General features: G+C 40.2%; 1 protein-coding gene across 11 annotated transcripts in view; it reads right to left on the bottom strand.

Moving 5' to 3' along the window:
• LOC129360398 (LIM and calponin homology domains-containing protein 1-like) overlaps nt 1–536 on the bottom strand; it is a 67,575-nt gene extending 67,039 nt beyond the window's left edge. For all 11 annotated transcript variants that reach the window (XM_055030587.1, XM_055030586.1, XM_055030590.1 and 8 more), the window contains exon 1: nt 249–536. In XM_055030587.1, the coding sequence (XP_054886562.1) occupies nt 249–350 (102 nt within the window). In that variant the 5' untranslated portion in view covers nt 351–536. The remainder of the gene's footprint in view (nt 1–248) is intronic.
• Between the last annotated feature and the right edge of the window lie 14,462 nt (nt 537–14,998).

Here is a 14,998-nt window from a genome sequence, read left to right as displayed (position 1 = left end):
TGAAACTGTTCCTATACGATTGGTGTTATATTCAGCTTATGTTTAAAGGGTAAAAGTTAGGATTTAGGTTATGCATGCGGCTACAATGAACCTGCAAAGGATTTTTTTTTTTGTATTTCTTATTTCAACAGGTGAAGAAACAATCAAATAAAGTGCACTTTAAACAGGAGGCTACATAAAGGCCACGCTATATCAACAAACACCTGCAGGTTCTGATGAGGTGATTCAGCATTCGGGTTTGAACTCACCTCGATCCATTTCTGAGCCTCCAGAAACGCAGAGTCGGCGGCCCACTCCGACACAGGGTGATGCTGATGAGACTGTCCAAGGTCTGCAACCGGACTGGCCATGGACGAAGGACTCGGCTCTTCTCTTTAAGTATGAACGCCTTAAAGAAAATGTGCAAAAGCCGCGATATTCCTCTGAAATGAGTGAAGAGTCGCGTCAGTGTTGCAGTTTCCTTCCGTTGACGCTGTAGATGTTCCAGCAGCAGCAGCAGCACCGGCGGCCAGGCAAACGAACCAGTTTGTGCACTTCACAGAGTCACTCCTGCTGGAGTGTTTGCAGCGTCAAGTTACACGAGTTATCTACCGACCTGAGGCTTGAAGCCTTCGTAATAAAAACAGCTTGCAGACAGACTCTGTGAAAGCATATTGGATCGGCAGAGGAATGAAGAACAGAGCTAAAACTCTCCACGTTCACAACATTTTCGTTCACTTTTGTACAATTTGGAGACATTTTCAATCGGTCAGGGAAATTGGGAGGGGAAGCTTTCGCCACGCTTATTCTTCAGAGGCTTTACAGTGTGCTCTTATTTTTATACAGACCAACTTCCGGTCACACTCTCGTTGTTTTCATGTCACTTGACGGTAGTTTAAGACTCGCACACCGCAGTATTGCTCCAACGGTCCAAAATACACACAGCAGCGCCGCTCCACCGGCAGCCAATGAGGGCAGCAGCACGCTGGGGATCACACACCCACTTTCACATGTGGGGCAAAAACCACCAGAGGATCTCACTGATTTAGAGCAAAGGTTTCAAACCTGAAGTTTACAACTAAGTCATAGAATTGACACAATGATCCACATTTATTGCCTAAATAGTTTAAAAAGAAAGATTTATGTATGAAAAAAATCAAACTTTTCCAATTACATACAAACCACAACTGCAATGCACATAAAATATGGTGCAATTGCATCTATATGAGCTCATTTAAGTCTTTAAAATATGAGAATTGACACATAACCATATTTTTGTCTTTCTGGTGACATCATTAAAAAATCTTAAATGAAATGCAAGCAAGAACGTTCTTGGTTCAAATTCCAAAGTGAGATGTTTCTACATGTATTTTGCATGTTTTCCCTGAGTATGTGTGGGTTGTCTCCGGCTGCTTCCCACAGCCCAAAACTCACAACTGTTTGGTCCTCAGGTGTGTGTGAGTGGTTGTTTTTTTTCCTGTGCATTCTTGCTGCCCTGTGATGGACTGTTGATCTGACCTGGGAGAACCATAAATCTCCCCCACTGACACCTTTGACCCTGCAAAGATGAATAATCAGTTACCCAGTACATAAGGAATCTTTAATACTTCATGTTTCAGGGCGTTTCAATTACCATAGTGCCATATTTTAAAGCTGTAAATGCTGAATATTAAGCCCGCAACTCTTCCTAATATATATATATATATATAATAATATATATATATATATATATATATATATATATATATATATATATATATATATATATATATATATATATATATATATATATATTAATTCCCTTCTCACCCACCGCGGGTGGTTCTTATCCTCTGAGCTCGGGTCCTCTACCAGAGGCCTAGGAGCTTGAAGGTCCTGCGCAGTATCTTGGCTGTGCCAAGGACTGCACATTTCTGGACTGAGATGTCTGATGTTGTTCCTGGGATCTGTTGTAGCCATTGCTCCAGTTTGGGGGTTACTGCCCCGAGGGCCCCGATGACCACCCCAAATCCAGCACCCTGAGACTGTACACGAGCCGCAAGGACGGAGGCAGAGGACTAGTGAGTGTGAGAACCACTGTCCAGGACGAAACAACTAAGATCCATAGATACATCAGGGACAAAGCCTCAACAGACAATGTGCTCAGTGAATGTCTCAGACAACAGGAAACGGAGGTTGAGGTGCCAGAGATACCAACATGGGAGGACAAGCCCCTACATGGGATGTACACCAGCAAATAACCCAAGTGGCTGATATCAGTGAATCCTACCAATGGCTGGAAAAAGCTGGACTCAAGGACAGCACAGAGGCCCTCATCCTGGCCGCCCAGGAACAGGCCCTAAACACCAGAGCAATAGAGGCCCAGATCTACCACACCAGACAAGACCCAAGGTGTAGGTTGTGCAAGGAGGCGCCTGAGACAGTCCAGCACATCACAGCAGGGTGCAAGATATTGGCAGGGAAAGCGTACATGGAACGACATAACTCTACAGAAAGTAATCCGGTTTTAGTTAGTAAGCTACTGCGGATCTCTGCTGACATCTTGTGGAAATATGCAGCAGTACAGAAAAAGAGCAGCAGGACGTCTTCCTCCTTCTCTTGCGTTTCCATGAATTCTGCATCCTGGATCTCATAAACAATGACGGTTTCTCGTCCTCTCTTATGTAAATGTGGAGAAAAACTGCAGTTTGACCAGCAGAATGCGGCATATTTAGTCATTTAGCTTAATTTCTGCAAACTGTTTTTCCATAAATACGATAGAAGAAGAAAACGATCTGAATGATCTTCTTAGAATTATTTTTAAAAGAAGCAAAAATGGAAATAAATTAATTTTAAATTTAAATGCAAAAAGAAAAAAAATATTCAAAAGGAAAATTTGTTTTATGACATACATAAACTACATATTGACAAATCTGAAGCACATTTGTTTTATTCTAACATAGTGGTAAACCAGGCGATAATTTTTTTGATGTTAATTGTGTCAATATTTAAAATCAATAGTCATTTACCCCAAAGAATGGTTCACCCACTTGTATTCAAAAGTTCTGCATCTGGCTACAAAATACTTTTTTATTCCCAATAAAATGTTTCATGTTCAGTCAATAACTCTTCTGGAGAAAACTGTAGGAAAATATGTTCTAATATTAGAATGTGGATGTGATGTTACTTTTTCAATCTACTGTATGATTATAATGAGTGGAACAATTCTGAAATAAATAGTGATGATTAGATAGATCCAAGATATTGCTACTCATATGAATGAAAAATAATACTGATATATCATGGTACACTAGATGGCACTCTTTGCATTCATTATTTTTATCCCCTTTTAGATATTTAAAACACATCCATGTTGTTTTCCCACAGAGGAGATTCTAAATTAGGCTTATGATGGTGTTTACAGTTAGGATGTTTTAAATAAAAGCACACAACTAGAGAGAACCACATTGTAATGGTCTTTCAGAGGTTTCCAATTAAGACTGGAAAGAACCCTTCTGGTTAAAAAAAAAAAAAAATACAAAAACAACTTTGTAGATGATATGCTCAAACACTGCAGGGTTTGTTCCAAATAAAATGTAGAAATTGTACAAATTTACCCTGTTTATTCCACTTAATGTCAAAGATCTGATAGAAATATCAGAAGAAATGCAAACATTTCTATGCACAGAAAACCGGAAAATCTCATAAAATCCAGTTTCTGTGGAAGCCTCAGTAAAACAAGTCTTTGATGCATCATTACTAGCAGTCTCTTCATGAACCACTAGATGCTTATTTAAACTTACTAAGTTAAAACATATCAAATTTAGGATATTTCTGACTTCTGGTATGGTTTGTGCTAAAGCTGCAGTTATGCATGTTCGGACATGTCTTATTCAAATTAAAGACAATTAAGAAAAAAAAGGTAAACCTCCATAGAGCAAATGATTATTTGCATTTATGTGATAATACATCCATCCATCTGTCTTGATCCCAAGCCTGAAACTCTCCTTGTAGGATTGATTGTGTGCAACACTGCAATGGTAATTGGGTGAAAGGCAAAGTATCTAACAGTCAAGTTTTTGGACTGTGGGAGGAAGCCAGAGTACCCAGAGATAACCCACGCGTGTGCAGGGAGAACATGCTAACTCCATGTTATGCCATACTCTCTCCAACATACAGCCCCTAATTTTAGCTATACTTTCCATTTGGAGATGTTCACATTAAGAAGTTGCCTGTTTATGAATGTTATGCTTTTGATGCAATCACAAGATGTGGTGTTAGTACCAGTTTATGATGCATTTAAGCTGTATTTGACTTTGCAAAATGCATATTAGTAATGAAATAGCAAATTTTTGCTTGCATTTATATACTAACAGAAAAGGTGCATTGACTTTCATTTATATGACTGTGTGCTTGTTTATTCTATTTAGCGGTGACAAATTGCTAAACAAATACGTAATGGTTTGTTTTTACAAGCAGGCATTTAAAAACACTCACAGCACAATAATCATGTCTGCACCAAGTGATTACTCATTAGCCTGCAGCCTCTCAGCAAAGAGAGTCTCTGAACTTCTTACAGCAGTCTCAGAGCAGTCGGGAGGAATTTCTCAGCTGTCAGAAGTGATTTAACATTTCCTTACCTTTCTGTGAGAGTATTAATGTACACACTACAGCCAGATGTAAACACCATGCTCTGTGACCATGCCAACCTTCGGCCCTTCCTCCACCTTCACTCAGCATAAAAAGATAAATTTTTAATGGTTTCAATTTTCTGGCTTCTCTTTTACCAGACTGTGAACTGCAGTGTTTGCTGTAGAGACTGCAGAACGGATGTAAACACAGCTTTCAATCGCAATTATAAATCAAACTTGTAAAAGAGTTATGCTCTCCTGTCCTTGAGCTCTCTGCACTAGGCTCAGCCCTCTCACCCAAAACACTCCACTGTGCTCTGCCAGGAAGTTCTGGCTGAGTAATAAATTCTCCACAAAACAGAAACTTTTGTGGCAACTTTGAAACCTGGGCAGAGATTGTTATGCTCACTTGTACTGTGCTTGATTCCTTAGTTGCTCCCCCATCAAAAAAACTACAGGAAGTGAGAAAATCTGCACTTAGAATTGTGTTGTTACTTCCATGTAACTCACTTCATTGGAGCTATCATGCCATACACTACTTAGACCTTAAAAATCATTAAGTTCCAGCTCATATCAGAAATCTGATTGTTCCATATGTAACCTAACAGAGCATTTTGCTGTTAGACGACAAGTTTGTTGGTGGTCTAGTTTCTAAAAGAATTTGTGAGGTTAGCAATAAAGCTCCTCTAATGAAGAAGTGCCTAGTATATGTCCATAAGGCAGTCACTTTGTTTACTTTTAAGACTAGGTATAAAAATATCAACCAGTTTCAATGACAGCAATCATCACTGCCAAGAGTGGGTAGAGTCTAAAGTATGTCATTTGCATGTTGTTAGCTAAAAATGCATGAATAAATAAAGTCATTCTAGCAGTAAGGATACCATCTCTAGACATTTTTTTTTTCCAGCAAAGTTGGATAAAAAAAAAATTAAAAACATTCCTAAAGGACATCTAAATCAAACATAAGTTAAAATGTATGCATGTACAGCTTAGAAAACATTCTGCTGGTCAGATAATTCTTGTTTCTGTTTTCATGAAAGTTGTTAAGCCCTAGAGAAAGGACAAATTGAATGTATCCTAGAGACCAAAAGCTGATTACATAGTAAAACCACGTTTAGTTTCAGTCAGAGAAAAAAATAAAGCCTGATGCTAATATTGCATCAGTTGGAATGGAGGCTGTTGTCAGTGTTTGCTGTAGAGACTGCAGAACGGATGTAAACACAGCTTTCAATTGCAATTATAAATCAAACTTGTAAAAGAGTTATGCTCTCCTGTCAGTCTTCTATATTTAGTAGCTGTGATATCCTCTGGTAGTTTAGTCCCGCTCATCACACCAGCACACAAATAAACCATGCTTTGCTCTTTTCAAGGTGTTGCAACAGTTCTGTGTTCACCTTTAACCTCTCTTTTTCACAATATTTTTATTTTGCTTAAGGGCATGTGTCTGCTGCTCTCCAAAAAGTCCCTGCAATTTTTAATTAAGAGTTTATTGTTCGGTGTAATTTTCTTGCTTTAAGGAACACCATGACTACTAAATTACACCTTAATGACTCTTTCTTTTCCAATGACATATCAATGTATTTAATTGCTGTGAGTCTCCCACCTGCATTCACTAACCCTTTTTTTTCAATTTGAAATAATTCAAAGTAAAAACCCACTGGTCACTAAGTGTCAAATGTTTTTGAAAAAAATACTCTGCAGGCTGAAAAATGTTTATCTAAGCAATGTTTTTTTGTTGTTGTTGTTGCTGTGGAACACAACTTGGAGAACTTTCTTAGACAAAAACAGAATTAGCAGAGTTTTATTTAATCCAAAGTAAGAGTGAAGAGATCAGTGAGATTCTTTCTCCATCCTTAGAAGGATCTAAGAGAGTGAAGAGACACTATCACCTTCCTCCAACCCAGACTTCAACCTACACACAAACAGCACAGAGATATGCATCCGTACACACTCCTCCTACTCTGTGGAGAAAGAAACCTGAGAGAAACCTCCCACCACGGGGTGTCTTAAGAGGGCTAAAGCCTCTCAGAATGTACTCTCCCTGCATCAGGTTTAAAAGACCTCCCATACTTGAGACTTTGTTCTCAAAGAAAAGAAAAATGTGCTTCCTTCCCACATCTCAACATCATTTCATGGACCCTTTGACTGAGTAGAAAAGGAAAAATGTTGTTTTTCAGCATTTAGACATATTCACTAAAATTCTAAATAGCTATTTTTTAAATGTCTAAATGCAAAAGAATTTAATTAATTATTATGAGGGCATCACTATCCTCATAATAATTAATTATCATGAGGACATCACTATCCTCATGATAATTAATTGTCATGAAGACAAATGAAAATGCTTACTTGTCAGTCTTTGACTGACAAGTAAGCATTTGGGAGTTGACAGTTAAGGGATTAAAACAAGGCAAAGATAGTAATTAAGTTAGAAAATCTTGCTCTAACTCCTCACTTTTCCAGCAGAGAACCATTGGTGTTTAGAGGCTTTGCAGGCTTGCTAAAAGCCTCTAAAGTGCTTAATTCTCCAGATGTTCAGCTGGAGGCATTTTCTCCTGATATCATGACACCAGCCTCTTTGCCTGATCCATGCATTCTATTTCATTTTGGCTTGTAAATGTGTCCAGCATCACTTAACAATAGTGTTAGAACCATGAATGGCCACACAGTTGTAGGTGTACATAAAGCGTACAGAAGTGCACCAAACACACTCCTGTGTGGTCACAAATATGTGGTTTTTGACAACTGATTTTCTACCTTTATTTTAAACTCTGTGATATTTGGACATTGGTGTGACAACATATTGAGACAACATTTAAGCAATTGGGAATAAAGCCATTGCTTTTTCTTATAGTTGAAAAACAAAGTGAAAATATTTTGGTGTTAGAAAAGAACAATTCACAAAAAAAGGTAATGAAAAAATGGAGAAATAATATTCTAAAAAAAGATGGAACACGTTAAATTGGTCCAATAAAATCTTTATTGACCAAACATCTTATTATTATTGACCTTTGGTGTATTATTCAAAAAGAGGCAGATTGGGTGTTTGTACTCATTGTGTCAGCTTGTAGGCCAATCAATGCATGTACCTGAGTGTTCATTCTTCTGTTTAGTATAGACTGAACCTGAATGTTTTATTAATGGATCAATTGTGTTTCAGCATCATCAACCTTTTAAAGTCGAGTGAAGGCATATTGATTTGAACACATAATGCACCCCAAAAGGTGATATAGTTGGAGAAATGTGAGTTCAATCATCAATAAGTTAGCCAAGAAAAAAGATGAATGAATGGCCACTGAAAAGTCTAAGCTGACTGTGGATAGGGTGGAGAAATGCAGCCATTTTTAAAATGACAAAAACAGTAATTATCACAATAAAAAGAGCTGAAGAATTTAAACTACAAAACTGAAGCAGTCCTTAGTGAAAATATGAAGCATAATATTAAGCATTTGAACTGCTGCTAATGAGAGTTAAAATGATAAATTCAAAACCAGTTTCAGTGGCTTCTGTGAAATCCTATTCACACATTAATGAGATAATCATTAATCATTAATAATGATAATTTGTCAAATTAAAATATTGCATGGCTAGTTCACTGTTGTGCAGGGAAATGTGTGTGTGTGTATATATATATATATAAAATTTCCCTTCTCACCCACCGCGGGTGGTTCTTATCATCTGAGCTCGGGTCCTCTACAGAGGCCTGGGAGCTTGAGGGTTCTGCGCAGTATCTTGGCTGTGCCAAGGACTGCACATTTCTGGACTGAGATGTCTGATGTTGTTCCTGGGATCTGTTGTAGCCACTGCTCCAGTTTGGGGGTTACTGCCCGAGGGCCCCGATGACCACAGGCACCACTGTGGTCTTCACCTTCCAGGCCCTCTCCAGTTCTTCCCTGAGGCCCTGGTATTTCTCCAGTTTCTCGTGCTCCTTTTTCCTGATGTTGCAATCACTTGGTATTGCTACATCAACCACAACGGCTTTCCTCTGATGTTTATCCACTACGACAATGTCTGGTTGGTTCGCCATTACCATTTTGTCTGTCTGGATCTGGAAGTCCCACAGGATCTTAGCTCTGGCGTTCTCCACCACCTTTGGGGGTGTTTCCCACTTTGATCTTGGGGTTTCCAGTCCATATTCTGCACAGATGTTTCTGTACACTATGCCTGCCACTTGGTTATGTCGCTCCATGTACGCTTTCCCTGCCAGTATCTTGCACCCTGCTGTGATGTGCTGGATTGTCTCAGGGGCCTCCTTGCACAACCTACACCTTGGGTCTTGTCTGGTGTGGTAGATCTGGGCCTCTATTGCTCTGGTGTTTAGGGCCTGTTCCTGGGCGGCCAGGATGAGGGCCTCTGTGCTGTCCTTGAGTCCAGCTTTTTCCAGCCATTGGTAGGATTTACTGATATCAGCCACTTGGGTTATTTGCTGGTGGTACATCCCATGTAGGGGCTTGTCCTCCCATGATGGTATCTCTGGCACCTCAACCTCCGTTCCCTGTTGTCTGAGACATTCACTGAGCACATTGTCTGTTGAGGCTTTGTCCCTGATGTATTTATGGATCTTAGTTGTTTCGTCCTGGACAGTGGTTCTCACACTCACTAGTCCTCTGCCTCCGTCCTTGCGGCTCGTGTACAGTCTCAGGGTGCTGGATTTGGGATGGAACCCTCCATGCATTGTTAGTAGCTTTCTGGTCTTAATATCTGTGGCTTTTATCTCCTCCTTTGGCCAGCTAATTATTCCAGCAGGGTATCTGATTACTGGCAAGGCATAGCTGTTTATCGCACGGATTTTGTTTTGCCATTGAGCTGGCTTCTCAGGACTTGCCTTATTCGTTGGAGGTATTTAGCTGTGGCTCCTTTCCTTGTGACCTCATCGAGGTTGCCATTTGCTTGTGGTATACCTAGGTACTTGTAACTGTCCTCTATGTCTGCTATTGTTCCTTCTGGGAGTGAGACCCCTTCTGTGTGGATGACCTTCCCCTCTTTGTGACCAGCCGACCACATTTCTCTAGTCCGAATGACATCCCAATGTCAGTGCTGTAGATCCTGGTGGTGTGGATCAGTGAGTCGATGTCTCGCTCACACTTGGCGTACAGCTTGATGTCATCCATGTAGAGTAGGTGACTGATATTGGCCCCATTTTTGAGTCTGTATCCGTAGCCAGTCTTGTTGATAATTTGGCTGAGGGGGTTCAGGCCTATGCAGAACAGTAGCGGGGACAGAGCATCTCCTTGGTATATGCCACATTTGATGGACACTTGTGCAAGTGGTTTGCAGTTGGCTTCAAGGGTGGTTTTCCACAGCCTCATTGAGTTTGCAATGAAGGCTCTCAGAGTCCTGTTGATGTTATACATCTCTAAGCATTCAATGATCCAAGTATGCGGCATTGAGTCATAGGCTTTCTTGTAATCAATCCAAGCCATGCACAGGTTGGTGTGTCGGGTTTTGCAGTCTCGGGCAACTGTGCGGTCTACGAGGAGTTGGTGTTTGGCCTCTGCTATTTACACCGATACCCTTCTGTGCCGTGCTCATGTGTTTATCCATGTGTTTGCTTATCTTGGCCGCTATGATGCCTGACATGAGCTTCCAGGTTGTGGAGAGGCAGGTTATTGGTCGGTAGTTGGGTGGGACTGGACCCTTTGATGGATCCTTCTGGATTAGGATTGTCCGCCCTTCAGTTAACCATTCAGGGTGAGTCCCACTTTGTAGCAGCTGGTTCATTTGGGCTGCCATTCGCTCATGGAGAGCAGTGAGTTTCTTTAGCCAGTAGGCATGGATCATGTCAGGCCCTGGTGCTGTCCAGTTTTTCATACCTGAGACTCTTTCTTGGACATCTGTCACAGTGATGGTTACCGGGGCTTGCTCAGGGAGGTTGCTGTGGTCCTCTCGTAGAGAGATCAGCCACTGTGCATTGCTGTTGTGGGACGCCTCCCTTTCCCATATGCCTTTCCAGTATTGTTCCGTCTCCAGCCTTGGTGGGTCTGCTCTGTTGTTATTGTTACCCTGCCATTGAGAGTACACCTTAGCTGGTTGAGTGGAGAAGAGCCGGTTAATCCTTCTGGATTCATTCTCCCTTGTGTATCTCTTTAGGCGGCTGGACAAGGCTTGGAGCCTCTGTTTGGCAGTCTCGAGTGCTTCAGGTATGGGCATCTGCCTGTACTTTCTGGTACTGATCTTTTCATTGTACCCTTGTGGAGCTCTGACAGTTGGCTCACTTCCCTCCTTGTTACCTTGATTTTAGCCTCTAACCGTCTTTCCATGGTGGGTATTGGGTCTCATGGTTGCTCTTATAGCCAAGTATCTCAAGGATCACTGATGCTGAGTTGTAGATCAGCTCATTGGTTTCTGTTATGGTGTTGGTAGGGATCGTTCTCAATGCTGCATTCACATTCTCAATGAGACTTTCTGATGGTACTTCACTCAGCCGTTGTAATTGGCGCCGGGGAGGCCTGGTTGTCATTCGGGTCATGATTCTCTCTCTCAGGTCAGCAGCTGTCTCGTTCAGCTCTGTTTCGCTCATTGGGGCCGTGTATCCCCTCACTGGGTGGGGACTTGTAGTTAAGTCCCCACAGTCCTGACATCCGGGTTCCTCCCTTTTGCCGTAGCATTTGTGTTGTATCTCGTCAATCTCAAGTTGTGATAGCAGTTGCCGTTTGCGGATGTTGGAACACTGAGCTACTAGTTGTTTAGCGCTTAGTGTTGACTGGGGATGTCGAAGTAACCATTCCTTCCCCAGTCTTTGCATGTAACCTCTCACTAGGGTTACTTGAGTAGTAGCATTCCAACAGATCCACATTTTCATCTCTCGCCCATTTCCGTCTTGTTCCAGTAGCCCATTTGTCATCAAGGTGCTCTGGTTCCCCAACACCTGACGCAGACCTTGTTTGGCCGGGCGACGTCTGAGCCGGCATGTTATGCAAGTATCTCTCATGGTATGAGGTAGGCAGTAGCTTGAAGGGTCTTGCCTAAGGACCCAGACTGGATTCGAACCCTGCCCTCTCGGGTGATATACTGATGCCTTATGTATTGAGCTATCCAGTCAGCTGTATATATATATATATATATATATATATTATATATATATATATATATATATATATATATATATATATATATATATATATATATATATATAATATATATATATATGATTATTCTCTGATTATTATTTAACCACAATGGCTGTTATTACTGTTCATGAAATAATTGTCCAAAAACACTTGAAAAAGTCTAATCGACTTTTAGTTTTAAGTGTCTGAATCCCAGTTTTCTCCTTTATTTTCCTTCCTCATGTTAGTACTAATCTCTTAATTTAAACACTTGAAGAATCCAAGATTTGAGTCGATTTTGCTCAGATTTTTATTGTAGCAGCTCTGGTTAGATTTTCTTGTGCAGTTGTCTTTTTCATTAAATCATTAGTAAATTTAGTTTGATTAAGATGAGATGAGTATTTAGTTTTTTTTAATTAAGGGTTTTCCTGTTGATTTGTTTATGGGGCATTTTTCATATTACACTTTAGGTAAATCCCTTTGAATTTTTTAGTTTCACAGAAATGTAAATATCAGCAGCCTTTGATGTTCTGGTCACTGCAAATGTTGGAGTTAGCTCTAATTTCTAAACTACGACAGATGCAGCTCATAAACACATTTTAATTTGACTTCCATTTAAGCCACAGGGTGCAGACGGAAATTATGCAGTACGAGGCTACCATTGGCTGATTGATCAAAACAAAGTAACTGAAATTATTTCAAAGGACATTGCTAAAACGTTCAGTGTGAGTTTGTTTACCGGCAGGTTCCAGCAATGTTGAGGGTTACAACAGAGCAGTGAAGTCAACAGTGTGCAGTTACCATATAATGGGAGTGCTGATTTCTCTAAATGTGGCACATGGCAAAGAAAATACCCAGGAAATAAAACCACAGATGTTCCAGCATTCCCCCAAAAGAGCAGGCCATAATGACCTTCTTTCAAAATTGAGAGTAATTCCAACAAACTGCCATCGGTGAAGCAGAAACAGCAATGGAGTTACAGAGTTTATTTCCCATGAGTCTGTTACTGTTGAAGCAGCCATATATATATTAGGCCTTGAAGCAGAAAAAAGTAGCATGTGATCAAGGAGGTTTTCACCAGAGCTGTAGCACCATGGCACAATATGAAATTTAAATTGTATTATTTATTTTTTTTTTTATTTCTGATCAGCACACTAGAATGGAGGCAATTTCTATGAATCCCTGCTGGCATGAACTCACTTCCAGACCTCTGGAGATTTCCTGTCCAGCCTTTTTACTGGGCTCTAATTTCAGCTGAGACTATCTTCAACCTGCCTGCTAATGGTTGCTGTGAATATCTAATGTGATGCATTGCCCTGGTCGTTTTCATTTTATCTGAGAACAAGTATTCCTTTACTCCCTCGTGTAGAGAGCTAGCTTAGAGGCTAACATGGTACAGGGGGGCAGAATTCCTCCCTGTCCAAATGCACTTTTCATTAGGAAACAGAATGGTTTGGGTCACAGAAGCAGCACAGATGATCAAATCTCACACAATGGAGCTGCTGGCTCTCTTCCAGGTTTTTGTTTATTGATGTGAGTTCAGGGTTGTTGAATTGTCTGTGATTGTGTATTTGTGGCTCGAATTTTCAATTGGGGTGATCTGAAGCATTAAGCATATACTGAGAAAACTAACTCTCTGCAGGGCAGCAACAAATGCAAATTTCTGAATATCACATTCAAATTCTCCCCTTTTTCTTGTGTTACCAGCATATCTATGCATGGAGTTCTCCCTTTTTATCTAAGGACTCTCCATGGTAGACCTGTCCAGGGTGTTCCCGGCTTTTAACCCCAAAACTCTGCATGAACAACCAGTTACAGATAAATGGATTAATCTATCAGGCCAAAAATGAATGACATTAACAAAATGAACCAAAAGAAAAATAAAAAAAAGAAAATTTTTGGCCCAGAGCAAAAGCTGTATCAGGTAGGTACCTGTCATTTCCCACAGAGCGATTGTTACTACTATGAAATAGCTCTGAACATGTTCAAAATCTGATCTCACAAAATGCAAGACATAAATCTGACTTATCAAAAGCCATAAACACACAGAGGAAGCAGAACATGTAGATGATTTGCATGGGGGGCTATGGGAGCTGGGCTCTGATCCCCCGGTTGTAAGGGGGGAGGAGAATTGAGAACCAGTGGGGCGGGGGCTGGGCGGATAAATTGTCAATCAATTACCAACATAAATGAACTACAGAAAAATAGGCAAAAAATAAAATATTAGCATAAGAAAAATCTAAAATATTTAGTTCTATTAAACTGTTCTGGTGTTCTTCTCTCCAAGAAGAGTTGAAAGGCCAATTCCAAACCATTTGGTAATCATTCTTTCACAGTCAAAAAGATTTTTCATATTCAAGACAGTTGCAAATGCTTCTAGAACTGTGTGCCACAGCGGGGCACACACTAGTCAGACCATCTTTGGACATATTTCAGCATATTCAAGACCCTAAGTTTTACATTGAAAACCTAAATCTGTGACAGCTCAGTTGGAAAAGGGCAGTAGTGCTTAGATGAACAAAGTGAGATCTGAACAAACTACAGATTTATGGAACAATGTGCAAAAGAAATAGATTCTGCTACTAACACATAATACTCACAGATAACAATTCACCTCTATGTTTGTATTTCATCATGACCTTGCTGAAAGTAAGAACAAAATAACACATAAGTCAAAGTTCCTAATATGAGATGTAAAAGTCAGTTAAATCGTTTGTCTGCCTGAGTAAGGAATATATATCTGTAAGAGTAATTTGTAGGCAAAATAAATAAAACAAAGTGTTAGCAGGCCTGTGCAAGAGAGCAGAGAGGTTAGTTTGTAGCAAAGCTTTTAATAACTGAGGAGCTCCCCGAGTCCCCAGGTGTTCCATATAATAATAATCAAAGTGTTGCACTGTTTACTGAACCCACACAGATTTATTGATGTTCTTTGATGGAATAACACAGAAGCACATGATGCAAATGTATCAGTCGGTTGCCAAGCATAATGAATAAATCTGGGGTGAAGCTGTCCACAGTTCAAAACACAACAAAGGAAATTCCAGGACACAAACCCATAAGGTACACCTGATGTATTTCCAACTGTCATAAATCATTAAAGCATTTGTTATGACTGGGAATAGTCATACTTTGAACAAATTTATTTAATTTATATTTTATGGAAATATATTTGTTATGACAGCCGTCTGTTTAATAAAACAGCCCTGACCGATGCTCACACTGACCTTTTTAGCAGAGGTTGCTGCTATAACTGGGCGTCTCCATGCACCCACATCAAATATGAGTGTATACCATGGTAGCTATGAGCCTCCAGTTGCTGCTCGTTGTGTAGTGGATTGTTTATTAGTTACTCTGATTTGA

Source organism: Poeciliopsis prolifica, unplaced genomic scaffold (genome assembly GCF_027474105.1).
Source record: "Poeciliopsis prolifica strain line A6 unplaced genomic scaffold, Auburn_PproV2 SCAFFOLD006, whole genome shotgun sequence".
Lineage (NCBI taxonomy): Eukaryota > Metazoa > Chordata > Actinopteri > Cyprinodontiformes > Poeciliidae > Poeciliopsis > Poeciliopsis prolifica.
This window is presented reverse-complemented; position numbering and strand designations above follow the sequence as displayed.